Source organism: Canis lupus, chromosome 10, assembly GCF_048164855.1.
Source record: "Canis lupus baileyi chromosome 10, mCanLup2.hap1, whole genome shotgun sequence".
Lineage (NCBI taxonomy): Eukaryota > Metazoa > Chordata > Mammalia > Carnivora > Canidae > Canis > Canis lupus.
In genome coordinates this window covers 12993262-13008617 of record NC_132847.1, presented here as the reverse complement: position 1 = coordinate 13008617, position 15356 = coordinate 12993262, and the positions used below count along the sequence as shown (strand labels likewise).

General features: G+C 41.9%; 2 protein-coding genes across 11 annotated transcripts in view; one reads left to right on the top strand and one right to left on the bottom strand.

Annotated features, from left to right (window-relative positions):
• LOC140641224 (palmitoyltransferase ZDHHC2-like) overlaps nucleotides 1-15356 on the top strand; it is a 464956-nt gene that overhangs the window by 103204 nt on the left and 346396 nt on the right. The gene's annotated exons all lie outside the window — the stretch shown is intronic.
• Nucleotides 5302-6194, bottom strand: LOC140641215 (ferritin heavy chain-like). Its single transcript, XM_072840707.1, has one exon. It carries the CDS (start codon nucleotides 6177-6179, stop codon nucleotides 5442-5444), a length of 738 nt encoding a protein of 245 aa, XP_072696808.1. The 5' UTR covers nucleotides 6180-6194; the 3' UTR covers nucleotides 5302-5441.

Sequence of the window (15356 nt, the reverse complement as noted above, 5' to 3'; positions counted from 1 at the left end):
ATTCCCTCTACCATATTATTTATTTCACTTTTTATATTCTTCAACTCTGATTAATTCTTTTTAGTATTTTCTTTCTCTTTATTGAAGATCTCACTGAGTTCACACACTCTTTTCTCCAGTGAAGTGAGTATCTTTAAGCTCAGGCATATTGGGGGATCCCTGGGTGGCTCAGTGGTTTAGCACCTGCCTTTGGCCCAGGGTGTGATCCTGGAGTCCCATGACCGAGTTCTGCATCAGGTTCCCTGCATGGAGCCTGCTCTTCCCTCTGCCTGTGTCTCTGCCTCTCTCTCTCTCTCTGTTTCTTTCATGAATAAATAAATAAATAAAATCTTAAAAAAAAAAAGATCAGGCATATTGCTTATCTCTGTCATATTTCATTCTTTTTCTGAGGTGTTTCCTGAGTCTTTATTTTGGAACACATTCCTCTCTCTTCCCATTTTGTTTGGCTTTCTGTTTGTTTCTATGAATTAGGTGGAACAGCTATTTCTTTTAAATTTGAAGGAATAGGGCAGCCCGGGTGGCTCAGCAGTTTAGTGCCACCTTCGGCCCAGGGCATGATCCTGGAGTCTAGGGATCGAGTCCCACATCGGGCTCCCTGCATGGAGCCTGCTTCTCCCTCAGCCTGTGTCTCTGCGCCACCCCCCGCCCCCCGCTTTCTCTCTCTGTGTGTCTCTCATGAATAAATAAATAAAATATTAAAAAAATAAATTTGAAGGAATAGTTTTATATATGGTGTCATCTATATAGACTGTGAGCTCGGTGACTTTGGCTGGCTGGCTGGAGCTGTGGCTCTGTATGCTAGTCACTCTTTTAAACTGTGGCTTTTTAAAAATGAAGAAATAATAATAATAGTAATAATAATAGAATAAAAAATAAAATACTAAAAAAAGAAAAAAGAATGAAAAGAAAAAAGTATAAAGAAAGAAAAGAAAAAAACTAAGAATAAAAATAAAAGCAAAAGTAGGAAAATTGAAAGAAAAATAAATAATTTTAAGAATAAAATTTTAAAAAGGATACCTTGGTGGCTCAGTGGTTGAGCTCCTGCCTTCAGCTCAGGGGGTGATCCCGTGGTCCCAGGATTGAGTCCCACATCCAGCTCCCTGCATGGAGCCTGCTTCTCCCTCTACCTCTGTCTCTGACTCTTTCTTTCTCTGTGTCTCTTGTGAATAAATAAATAAAATCTTTAAAAATGAAAAATAATAAAATAAAAACAATAATAGTTTAAAAAAAATTAAAAAAACACCCCAAACTCCAAAACTCAGCTTATTTTCTGTGCCCTAGTGCCAGTGGGGCTGATATTTGGGCTTGTGGACCCTTGGCTCACAGAGGTTGCAAGCTCACTGTGCTGGTCTGAGTTTTTAGGGTGGAGGATGAGAGAGTATCTCCACAGCTCCCTGGCTCTTTAAAATGCAGATTTTTTCCTGTTTCCCAGTATGACCCAGGCTGGTGTGGGTCTGCAAACCCTGAGATTGCTGAGGTCACAAGCTCCCTGTGATGATCAGACCTCCTAAACAGTGTTCCCACAGCTAGTCCTCCATGTGGAGAGTTCTAGTGTTCTCTCTTTTACACACTAGTTACTCTGAAACTGCAGCATTTTTTTTTTTTCTGTGCAAGGATGGAGGACTCTGTTCCCAGTCCCTCAGTACTGTCACTCCCCTGACCATTCTCAGTATTTGAAAGGGGGATTGCCTTTGTCACTATACCTCTGTCTCGTTTCCATTTTCTCTCTCTCTTGGTTGTTCAGCAGCTGTTTAGTTCTTCAGGAAGAATGAAATTTGATGTGTTCGATGGAAGAGGGGAGTTCAAGGTCTTCCTATGTTGCCTACTTGGACTGGAACACAACAGATAGGTACTTAAATAGAAGTCACGGGACTGGTGGGATCTTTAAAGAGCAAGTATAGATAAAGAGGAAGAAGAGACTCAGAAGTGAGGACAGAGTTCTGGGACCCTCTAATGTGTAAAGTTCAGGAAGAGGAGGAGCAGTTAGAAAGAGAGACAAACAACAGCCAGTGAGTGTATTATGAATGAAATGACAAGTCCTGCTAGCTGGTTGAGTAAGAGGAAGGCTGAGAAATATGCACTAGATTTATCAATGTGGAGAGGTCACTGATGATCTTGGTGGAAAAATAAAATGGTTGGTGTGGTGGCAAACAGTGAACACAGACTTACTTGTAGGGGATGAAGAGAAAACAGAATAAATAGGTACAGGAAGCAGTAATGACTTTAGGTTTTGTTGTAAAAGAGAGCTAAGCAGGGGGTGGCTGCTTAGTGTTTGCTGGAGGGAATGCTAGTCCAAAAGTGACTTAAAAAAAAAAATATATATATATATAGAGAGAGAGAGAATAACGTCATCTTTGCTTCTCATGAGAACCAATCAGTAGGGAGGGCAAAATTGATGATACCAGTGAAAACAAGATTATAGGTGTGATGGCCTTGTGTCCTGCAATAAATATGAGGGTTGGGACTCAGGGCACTGTTGGGAGGTGAGTTTTAGGGAGTAGCATAGATGCTTCAACCACAGTAGCAGAACAGAATGCTTTGCACATGAATACAAAGGCAAGCATATGATCAATGATAAGAAAATATGAGGTTCTCCTGGGATTCCTTCTAAACTCTCAGTGAAATAAGAGGATTATCAACAGACAGTGTGGAGTGGGAAGAGAAAGAGATCTGAGATGAGAATGTAAAAGATTTGTCTGGGACAATGGCTATTGTATGTTTTTGACAGCAACATAGGATAAGTACCACTATGAAAAGGTAAATACACGAACACACACACACACACACCAAGAATTTCAGGAGACAATGTCCTTCCTTCACTTATTTATACTTCTGTTCAGATCTATTTTATTAACAAAAGGTGGGTAGTGACTCACTAAATAATTTGGTGACACACGAATGGGTTGTAGTCTGCAGTTTGGAAAACACTCATCCAGAAGAACTGAAGAGGAAATTTTCTAAAGAGATGTAATAGGATCACATGCAGCACAATAAACCAACCTAAGGTTAGAAATAAATTGGGGCCAATCCATTTAATCAAAAGCACATCATTATGGACTCCCCACACCTGACTGTTCCTCTTATCCAAGATCTCTTTTTATTCCTCTCCTCCAGTAACACAGATCTGAGATCTATCAGTTTTCTTGTACCCCATTTCTGTAACTCTCCCTATTCAATCATTTGCCAAATTTAAAACATTCTTCCTGTAAACACTTACCAGCATCTCATTGTTTCTATTTCCATTGATTTTGCCATAGTTCAGACCCTTACCACCTTCTTTTTACCTTATATCATTACTATTCTTATTAGGATAATAAGATGTAATGGATGTCCGTGACAAATTTATTTTAAAAAGAGAAGCAGCTAAAGAAAATAAATATCTAACACAATCTCATTAAGAGGTTATCCAGCTTCGTTTGCTGGTATAGGTACTTCCATTTTGTATGCATCTCTATTATTTTCTCTATACTTGTCTGTATACAATTATATAACGAAACCCAGCCTTATGCTTGCTTTTCAGAAAACACATTGTGAATTTCTGCTCCCAGTATTATGTGTTTGGCAAAATCATATTTAATAGCTGTAGGGCATTCCATGTATGGTATTTTAATCTAAACCATTCTGTTGAGTTTGTGCAGTCATGTGCGTGAACCTCTCAGATCTGGGTCTGCAGGGAGCACAATTTGCCAAGGACCCCTGCTGCCGTGCTTGCAAATCAATTCATCTCCTAGCTTGTTGCAAGCCCGCATTTCCCAGTCAATAACAAAGCTCCGGAAATGTTCTTTTGCAGCCCCATTTCTGGGAGACCTGGGATTCCTCTGATGAGTGACTCTGGCTTATGGGTCTCCCAGACCACTGGTGGAAGATTACCTAGAGCCACACACAACTTTCCTTTCTTCTTTCCCTCGGGACCAGACTTGCACGGAGTCTGAAGGCTTCTCAGGCTTCTCCTAGCTCCTTTCCCATTTTCAAGGGCATTTCTCTTTCCCCTGAGACATTTCTTATACACTTAATCCCATCTTGGCATGTTTCTCAGAGGACTGAAAGGAGCACAGACATTCAAGTTGTTCTCAGGTTTGTATTCTCTACAACTAAACTCTTAATTGGTGAACTCTTAGCATATCATTCAAAGCACTGCCATTGCTCAGCAAATTAAGCCTGAGCACCTCCTCTCTCCACACTTGGCTCCAACCCATCTCCCCAGCCCCATCCAGTGCTCTTAGCCCAGGGCCTGCTGACCAAATAGTCTTCTATTTTCTCCTGCCTCCTCCACCCCCAACTCCCAAGAAAACATCTGTCTGGCTGATACCTCCTTCCTTCCTGATTTTTTAAAAAAATATTTATTTATTTATTTATTTATTTATTTATTTATTTATTTATTTATGACACAGAGAGAGAGGCAGAGACATAGGCAGAGGGAGAAGCAGACTCCCTGCGGGGAGCTTGATGTGAGACTTGATCCCAGGACCTGGGTATCATGCCCTGAGCCAAAGGCAGATGCCCAACCACTGAGCCACCCAGGTGTCCCTCCTTCTGGATTTCTTCTTGACTTTCCCACCCTGATGTTCTTTCTTCTCCATTTTTAAAGGGCACAGAAAAGTGTTTTCTGCAGTGTATTCACCCTTTTTGATATGTTATCAGAGAGGCTGTATAGTCCAGTGGTGAAGTGTACAATCTGTAATCAGACAGACCTAGATTATCATTTAAAACACACACTCACACACATACAAATTAGCTGAGATTGGATATGTTTGGGCAACAGTGAGCTAAACAAAAGAAATCCAAGATTTTTTGTTTTGTGTTGTTTTTAATTGCAAGACTTCCCAGAGCCCTTCAAATGTTCATACAGATTGTGACTTTCCAAGGCCAGTATTGATACTTTGCACAGCTTTTCTTGAATTTATTTGATCACAAAATCCTTTAAAAACACCGCCAGACATTACTTTTTTTCTTGGAACATACTGGGAAAGGGTATAAGTAGCCCTAGATTTTTACATGTGTGGTTTTTACAGTACTATATATATTCTCCAACGTGTTATAGTTATTTGCATATTTATCTTAACATGTTTTCCCACTTTAGCATGAGGCCTTGAAAATAAGGGGCACTTTCTCAGCTGAAAAATCACAGAATTTTAGTTAAGGTTCATGGATCGGAATAATATTTGGCAACTGGAGAAAGTTTGCCTCTACTTTCAGTGCTCTTCCACAGTCATTTTTATATCATAATATCCTGGGCTACGTTTCAGGCTGGAAAAATGATCTTGATGTTGGACAAAAAGACCTTGTTAACACGAGGCTAAGTACATTGTCTCTACAAGTCACTTTATTGGTACAGCATAAGTGGGTGTAAAGATAGAGGTTCATTTTAAGGGCAAGGAAGCAGGAGTCTGCAGACTCTGGGTCTTGGCCCCCCCTGGGCAGCGAGGAGGGCAGCCTGTGGCTTAGTTCTGATTGTTTTCGTTTCCAAGGCTGTGCTTGTCAAAGAGGTACTCGGCCAGGCCGGAATCCGGGGCCCCCATCTTAACCAGGTTTTGCACGTGATCACCCAGTTCTTTGATAGACTTCACCTGCTCATTCAGATAGTGCGTCTCCAGGAAGTCGCACAAATGGGGGTCGCCTTGGTCTGAGGCCAGAGTGTGCAATTCGAGCAACGACTGGTTCACATTCTTTTCCAAGAGCAGCGCACACTCCATGGCCCTCAGGCCGCTCTCCCAGTCGTCCCGGTCCGGTTTCTTGACGTCCCGCAGGCAGATCCGGCCCCCCCGCTGGTTCTGCAGGCGCATCAGCTTCTCGGCGTGCTGGGCCTCCTCCCGGGCCTGGCGAAGGAAGTACCTGGCGAAGTTGTTGAGCGCCACGTCCTCTCGGGAGAAGTAATAGGCCATAGACAGGTACGCGTAGGCCGCGTACAGCTCCAGGTTGATCTGGCGGTTGACGGCGGCCTCGCAGTCGGGGTGGAAGTTCTGGCGCACCCGGGAGCCGGCGCGGGCGCGGGCGCGGGCGGGCGGGGCTGGGTCCCGGGAGGCGGCGGCCGCGGCCAGAGGGCGCAGGGGCGCGGGGGCGCGGGGACGCCAGGGGCGCCCGGAGGCCCGCAGCGGCGGGAGCGCGAAGCCCGGGCGCGCGCAGCGCAGGGACAGCAGCGAGGCGCGGATGTTGGGGAGGAGCCGGAAACAGGGCCGCATGGCTCGGCTCCTTGCGGGCGGGGGCAGCGGGCCAGGGCGGCACAGCGTGCGGCCGGCGCCGGAGCTTCGGGTCTGCCGGCGAGCGCGGCCCCAGGCGACGGCGACCGCGTCACACACACCCGGGGCGCTCCCGAGGCGCCGCGTTCCGGGCGGGGGCGGGGCGGCCGGGGCGCACCTGCCGGGCGGGGGCGGGGGCGGGGCGGGGCGGGGGCGGGGGCGGGGCGGCCGGGGCGCACCTGCCGGGCGGGGGCGGGGCGGCCGGGGCGCACCTGCCGGGCGGGGGCGGGGCGGGGGCGGGGCGGCCGGGGCGCACCTGCCGGGCGGGGGCGGGGCGGCCGGGGCGCACCTGCCGGGCGGGCGCACCTGCAGGGCGGGCGCAGCCCCGTTAACCCGGCGGTGCCCCGGCTCTGCCCGTGGGCCTTTGTGACTTACTAGTTCATCCAAGTCAAAAGTGCTGTCCCAAAAATAGGCGCTGGGACGGGCGGAAGGGAGGAGGCACCCGGCGACGCTGGCCCTCCCTCTGTGGACTCTTTCTTTCCAAAGCTCAAGGCGCGCGCGTGGGGGGGGGGGGGGGGGCACAGAGCCTTGAAATAGGATGAAACAAAATAGGTCCCAGCCAAAATGGATGCTTATAAATGGACTTTCTATTTATTTTAACGAGTGCAGGTACGGAAAGGACTGTTAGTACAAATTTTCAAGAGTCTGTAGTAAGAGTGCTTTTTTAAAAAAGTCATTTTATTTTTAAATATAAAATGCATCTTTACTGCAAAACAAAACACTAGAAAAGTAGGAAGAAGATATAAACTAGTTCTAAACATGAGGTTATTTATCTGGTTTTTGTTAACGCAGATACATAGAGTCTGAGCAGAGCTGTGGAGAAGTTGAATCACTATGTTGCACATCTGAAACTAATGTTACATTGTGTGTCAAGTAAAATGACTTTTTTTTTTTTAAGGGCAAATGCCCAGCTTTTACTAACAGACTTGTAATGTTGAAGTTCCAATGCTTTTTCTTAGCCTCAAGAAGATAAATTTTCTTAGCTAACATGCTAGGAAGTGTCAACAATACCAGGTTGCATCCTAGGACAGCAAACTGGTTCTGCTTTCTCATTGATCTCTTCAATAATGAGATTATTTGAGGTGTGATTATCTTTGTTGAGAAAGAGGTCAGATTCTAGTTTTTCTAGTGTATTTTCCAGGTGCCTTATTAAGTCTTGGCTTTTAAATCTTGCTGCTTCCTTTATGGCATGTATGAAATTTTTTCCCACATTTCTGGAGATCTGCTCACTCCTTCAAGAAATTTGAAAATTCTTTCATATTTTCATCAACACTGTCAAATTTCCCTTTTTAACTGATGCTTTATTTCAGCATTGATTTCCATTGGTATTGGCAGTTTTTTTCTGGCACTTCTCCCAACACAGACATTGCTATAGCTTTGGAGTCATCATCTTTCAAGGACATAGCTGAGCTTGCAGGGTGGGATGCTCCCTGTGCTTCCTATTTCACTGACAGCAGTGCCAGGCTTGGCCTTCTCTTAGAGGGAGGATGAATTGTGGATTCTCCAAAATGTTTCATTTGGCTTTCCTCCCAACAGCCAACTCCTCTGCCTTATCGGTCATCATTTCAGGGCTGGTCTTGGGCAGTCCCAGGAGTCCATCTGCCAAAAGAAGTTTTTAAATAAAAAATAAATAAATAAAATAGTCTGAAAAAATAAATTTAAAATGGTATTTGGTTTTAAAAGAATGTTGTAACTGTTATAGTGTATTGAGAAAATGAGGATTAACTCAACAGAAGAAAATTCAGGAAATTTCTCTACTCAGAACCATGGTTAAAATGTTGATAATAATTCTCACAGATTAAAAAAAAATCACAGAAGCTCAAAAGTAAATATATACCTTTGCAATAGCTTTCGAGAGGTATAATTGACATAAAATAAACTGCAGATACTTAAAATGTACAACTTGATAGAGTTGGACGTAGGTATATATCTGTGAAATCATTGCTAAAATCCAGATAATAAACATTTCATCACCTCTCAAAGTTCCCTCATGTTCTTTTATATTTTATAATCACTCCCTCCTGCCACTTTCTGCCCCACATTATCCCAGGCATCCATCGATCTGCTTTTCCTCACTATGTAGGTTAGTTTGCATTTTCTAGAATTTCATATAAACAATTGGTGTGAATTCCCTTTTCGCATGGTTTCTTTTGCTCAGCACGGTGGTTTTGCGATCTACCCATGTTGTAGTGTGTATGAATAGTTTTTGTTGTTGCATAGTTCTTCCATTGTGTAGATATACCAAAATTGGTTTAACCTTTTCCCATCTCATGAACATTTTGCTTGTTTACAGTTTTTGGCTGTTGAAACAAAGCTGTTATGAACATTTCTGTCCAAGCCTTTGTATGGCTGTATATGCTTATTTTTCTTAGGTGAACACTTTATATGGAATGGCTGGATCATATGGTTAAGCATATGTCTAACTTTTTAAGAAACTTCAAATTGTTTTTCCAAATGGTTGTACCATTTTACATTTCCATCAGCACTATGTGAGACTTCAAATTCCTTTACATCCTTACAACCACTGGTACTGTCACTTATTTCTTGTTAATTTAAAACTTAAAATTTAGCCATTCTGGTAGATGTATACTGGCATTTCTTTGTATTTTTAATTTGAATTCCTGTCATAGTTAATGATGCTGAGTACATTTTCTCATACTTCTTTGCCAGCCATGTATCTTGGGTGAAGCGTACAAATCTTCTGCCCATTTTACATCCTGGGCCATTTCTCTTCTTATGGTTATTTGATATCTTTTGGTTGATATCTGAGTCTCTGATCTTATTGCTGCTTATATTCAGGCCTTCTTTCTGTTATCAGCATATTACTTTCTCCGTATCACTTTCCTAGATTTCCTTGTGCAAGTCAGACTACATTCCTAGGTCAGTTTCCTCAGTTGTAAATTCCAGATCCTACTTATTTCCATTGGGTCACTGAAAGGATTCAATAAAATAATTATGCAGAGGATTTGTCACAGAGCTTGGCACAGAATAAGCACTCAGGATATTCTTTAATAGTTCTTATTGGATAGTTTCTATTTAATTATTCAAGACCATTTATTTTATATTATTCAGTAAGCAATAATAATTATTATATATGGAAAACCTTATACAGCTTACACAGTATGCTTATATGCATTATACTATTATCATGTAGGGATAGTGAGGTCAAATTTCTTTTATAATATGGGCATATCAAACTTGTAGTTTGGTAGTAAGCTCTTTGGTCTCAAATGAGCTTCTTAAAGTGTACCGTAGATAGAGGTGGATGCCTAAGGTCTAGTTTCACTTAGTCTCTGCTAGCAGAATGCGATGGATATTCACCAAGAAATTTCCTACTCATTTTTGCTTTTCTCTATCCATCTTTGCTTTTATTTTCTCTAAACTTTTGCAACTCCTAAAACATAGTTCCCTAAAGAGAGGATCTGAAAATGATTCTTTAGTATTAAATGCCAACTGCTGCTACTAGTGTTTTAGTAGAAATGATGCTTTTCATATAAATGCTTATCCCCAAGGTAAAAAAAACCATAGCTATAAAACAAATGAAGGACGTGAAATGTAATGCAAAACAACATCATAAAACACAATACACACTGAATATTCCATGCTAATCTGTCAAAAATGTTTCCTGTTCCTTACAAAGTTTGTCATGTGTTTCACTAGATGTTGAAAATACAAGGATTTTTTTTTTTTTTTTAAATTTAGGGACATTTTGATTTCCAGTGTTCATAGTAAACAACGTTATACCAAAAGTACAAACCTAGACCATGGCCCACCATTCTTCGCAAGCCATTTCTTTCTCAGTTTTTTTTTTTTTAAGATTTATTTATTTATTCACAGAGACAGAGAGAGAGACACACAGGCAGAGGGAGAAGCAGGCTTCATGCAGGGAACCTGATGTGGAACTCGATCGGGGGTCTCCGGGATCACGCCCAGGACTAAAGGCGGCGCTAAATTGCTGAGCCACCAGGGCTGTCTTCTTCCTCAGTTTTAATGGCTTCTTCTCTTCCTTGAACAGCCCTCTAAGCCTTGGAGATTCTCTGGTGCTCCCTTTACTTCTCCTTTGTCCTGTCCTCCCTTCTTTTACTTCTTCACGAAGTACATCTCATCTTTTTAGGTCCCATCAAATATGTTATTTTCTCTCTAAGGTCTTAGATAAGTTCATTTGGAATGAATCACTACTTTGTTGTTATTGTTGAAGACTTTGTTTATACTGAGAGTATATCATATCATGTTATAATTTCTTGTATATGGGCACATGCCTGTGTATACTTAAATGTGTGTTGGTGTGTGTGTGTCCTTACAGGCACAGCTTATCATCCTACTTATTTTTTTTTATTGAAGTATAGTTGACCCACTAGGTGTACACCATAGTGATTCCATAAGTCTCTAAGTTGTGCTATGCTCATCATAAGTGTAGCTGCTGTCTGTCACCATACAACCCTTACAATACCATTGACTATATTCCCTGTGATGTACCTTTCCTCCCTGTGACTTATTCATTCCATAATTGGGATCCTGGAGCTCCCACTCCCCTTCATGCATTTTGTCCATCCCCCTCCCCCACTGGCAACCCATCTCATTTTTAAATTCCTAGTCCTATGCTTCTATCCCCCAGATAAATGGGGATAGGAAAATTTATTTCACATAGGGTATCAGCTTAGCCAAGTGCACATTTATAAGGTATACTAGGAGACGGCTTTACTGTAAGTTATTTGAAAAGCTCTGTACTTTGCTGGTTTCAGACTTCTAAAAAATATTTATTTATTCATGAGAGACACAGAGGGAGAGAGGCAGAGATACAGGCAGAGGGAGAAGCAGGCTCCCTGCGGGGAGCCCTATGTGGGACTCCATCCCAGGACCCTGGGATCATGCCCTGAGCCAAAGGCAGAAGCTCAACCACTGAGCCACTCAGGCACACCTGTTTTCAGACTTAAAAGGAATAACAATATCCTCTATTTTATGCTTTATAGATTTATTGGATGAAGTATTTGTTTTCTATGTAAAAATGCTTTGCCAATTGGAAATTTAAGGACTATATGAAAATGGGTTGTAATCCAATGAATAATGTTTCGATATATGTAATATATAGATCATGTTTTTATATTATTTTCTGTAGAGCATTTTATTTTAAATACAAGATATTTTTAGAATTTACCTACCTTGGAAAGTATATCAACAACATTTTCCATTTTTATGTTAATAGATGGGAGCAGTCATAAATAATAAGAAAAAGGAAAGTTGAAAAGTACTTCTACCCCTTTATACTTGTATTTGTGATGAAGACATTTTTTCTCCTTTTCTCATCTCTTTCTATTCTCTCTTTTACATTCAAACATAGTTAGTCATGGTTTAGCATTTCTTCATCTTTATTACTGATCCTGGCCCTTTCAAAATTTCTTGCTGTTAGAAGCCTGAAATGCGACAAAGCTAGAGTGAATAGAAGTCCATTGATCACTGCAATATGAATTATGGATTGTGCAACTGCTATTAATGGAGTATCTGAGGGGTTTTTTTTTCCCCTGAGGGTTTTATAAAGAGGAGTAAAGGATTTTGTCTTGAGAAAAGGAGATGTATTGCTATTCTGTATTTTATCACTAGGAAATCTCTCAAAATTCTAAAGGGAGTGCTTGGACTTAGTGCTGGAGCACTTTCTTTACTTCACTCTCAGATCCATTCAAAATGGGGAAACCTCCAGGTCACTTCATAAATGAGTCAGAATTGAACTCTCAAGCCTTCTGCCTCTAAAACTAGAAGAGGTCTAGTAAACTCTGTTTTATTAATTTTGCTCTTTTTTTTTTTAAATCTGTGGTCAAAAGTGCAAGGTACGGTAACTCCTACTCTACCTTCAGGACATGTCTGGCGTGCCACAAATCATTAGACTCCTAAAACCGTACTAATGTTTTAGCCACTGGATTTCTAGTTATAATTCTTCTATTCCTTAGCAAGGCCAGTATTTCCCGTCTTGGGCCATGCTCAGATTTGAACCTAACTGTTGATATAGTGGTATAATGGGACGAATAGCATCCTATTAAAATTCTTGTCCACCAAGGATCTGTGCATAGGCCTTATTGGAAACAGGGTCTTTGCAGATATAACCAAGTTAAAATGAGATTGTCCTGGTTGAAGGTCTGTGTTGTTTCAGTTACTGGTGTCCTCATAAGAAGAGGAAAATTTATATAGATGCAGTCCACATGAGGGAAGTCTGTGTGAAGTTAGAGGCAGCTCAGGTTGCTCTCAGAATCTAGGACAAGGATTTGCAAGCTTTTTCTAGAGAAAGCCAGATCAATATTTTAAGCTTGTGGGCCATAAGGTCCCTGTAGCATCTCTTCAACTTTGCTATTATAGTGTATTGCAAGCAGTCATAGACTATATGTAATGAGTAAGCATGGTTGTGTTTTAATAAGACTTTATTTATAAAGCTAGTAGTGGATCAGTCTTGGCCCTAATTGTGAAGTTTGCTGACTCCTGCTCTAGGAGATGAGGAACTCTTTATATGCTGCCATGTAGTATTTCTGATACTCATTCCATTAGTCTGGTAATGAATCCTGTCAGTTTCTTCCTTTTTCTTTTCTTTTTTTTTTCTTTCTTTCTTTCTTTCTTTCTTTCTTTCTTTCTTTCTTTCTTTCTTTCTTTTCTTTTCTTTTCTTTTCTTTTCTTTTCTTTTTTCTTCTCTTTCTCTTTCTCTTTCTCTTTCTCTTTCTCTTTCTCTTTCTTTCTCTTTCTCTTTCATCAGCAGTGCTCAGCCAAGCCAAATCAATTCCACATTTTCACCACAGCCCTCAATCAAGAAAGATCCTGCACCAGTGAGGTTATCTCCTTCCACCTCTGTCTATCCCCAATTACACAGGTAGAAATTCTAGCAAGTGCAATGCTATGGCATCCTAGGAATCAGTGCTGTGGAAGGTGGGTGTCAGACATCTTTTGTTACTTGTCCAGCAAGTGATCTACTTCCTGAATCACATCTTAGATTTGCTTCTTAGGGACGTTTTCAATAAAAACTTTTATAGGTTGGATTTCTAAGCAAACTTTCAGAAAAGGTCTCATTTGCAAGTGATTTATCAAATGCTGTGGGGGGGGGGGAGTAGTGGGGGGACAATGAAAGAGTGTGATTCAGTAAAATTCCATGCAGAGTAGGCTAGCTTCATGGGCTTGGGCAATCATGTAGCATCCCACACTGAGACAAGCCCTGGGCTTGGTTTAGTGCTCTGCCGATGATGTCTTGAAAGTCATAATAATCTTATTTTTGAACCTGTATTTTCTAAGTACAGTCTGGGGTCGGAGGCAGTGGAGTACGCACATGAGCAGACAAGTGCTTTTTGTGTATTTGTCATTCCTTGCCTCCCTCTGGGCATATAGTGTTCACAGCACTCCCAGAGCCTGAGCATGGGATTTTGGTGGAGCCGTAGTGAATGTCAAGGCAGCGCCCCTGAATGCAAGTACAAAGTAAGTGTGTTGTATCTGTGACGAGGAAGCTAGTGTGCCTGCAGGCCTCAGAGCTGCCTTTTTCCTTTGAAACAGAATTTGCTTGGAATGCAGAAAGAAGTCCGTGGCATTCCCAGGGACATGAAGGACCAAAGAGACTCAGCAGATCTTCTCTTACTAGTGTTATACTTCCCTGTGTCAGGTGGTCATTTCTGCTGAAAGTGATGACATAGTAGAAAAAGGGGCAATGAAACAACCCATAGTTCACTTTCCTTTCGATCCTTCTTAATCAGTAAACCAAAGACGGCATGTTGGTCGAATGTGTGCCCATCAAGAAATGAAATAAAAATAGTTCAGTCCCGGGACACCTTGGTGACTTAGCAGTTGAGCATCTACCTTCAGCTCAAGTCATGATCCTTGGGTCCTGGAATCTAGTCTTGCATCAGGCTCCCCGTGGGGAACCTGCTTCTCCCTCTGCCTGTGTCTCTGCCTCTCTCTGTGTGTCTCTCATAAATAAAGAAATAAAATCTTAAAAAAAAATTCAGTCCCTTTTGTGTAGCATTTCCACTGTTCTGGTAACAATGAAATATATGTGCATGGACAAGCTAAAACAAATGAATTGTATAATTTCAGTGATCCTTTATATAAGTTAATAGCTCATATTTATATTTAAATCAGTCATGGCATGAGCTAAACATGAACAGTGAAATCCAGGCTGATAATTTAAAATGTTAAGGTTTAATAAATAAATAAATAAATAAATAAATGAATGAATGAATGAATGAATGAATGTTAAGGTTTTTTTCCCCCCTCTAAAATTACATTAAAACACCATGACAAGTCAGGAGACCACAGAAGAAAGTAAAATATTTTTTAAAAGGTTTTTTATTTTATTTTATTTTTTTATTCATGAAAGACATAGAGAGAGAGGCATACACATAGGCAGAGGGAAAGCAAGTTCCCCGTGGGGAGCCCGATGTGGGACTGGATCCCAGGACCCCAGGATCACAGTCTGAGCCAAAGGCAGATGCTCAACCACTGAGCCACCCAGGCGTCCTTCTCTTGGTACCTTTGATGGCATTTTTCCCCCTTCATTTTGATCTAGATGCACTAATCTTTTCACTTCACCATGGGGCCTGAATATGGGATAACTTGCACTGATCCCACAGGGGACTTCTGGAGCATGGACATACCTTGGAAATTGAGCTGGGGCAGGGAGCTGGGCTTTTATAGTTCTGCACCAGCCAGCCACAGCTCTCAGGGCTGCTCTGGGGAGATGTAATCACTCAGGCTCCCTGCTTGTCTGCATGTTCTGACAAAGCAGTTGCAGGACTGACCACCATGGTCCCAATAGTGTTACAGCTTCTCTTATAAGAAGAAACACACAGAAGGTGGGGGTGGGGTGGTCCCCAAATGGTGAAAGGCTTCCCAGGGAATCTTGGGCAAGATACCAACAACTCCTACCTGGTCATCTGGCCTAATGTCTTACTGTGATCAGTGCAGGACCTAGGAGAAAATAGATGGCACACTTAAAAATCAGAATAATTCTAGATAGTTCAGTACTCCTGTGGCTGGTCTCAGGAGTGGTTCTCAGAACCGCAGGGAGAGTAAGCTATTCTTACAACCACCTAGAAGGGTACAATGACAGCTGGAAGGACATAGCAGGTCTCAGGGAACCTGGAAGGGAGGAGTCCAGGG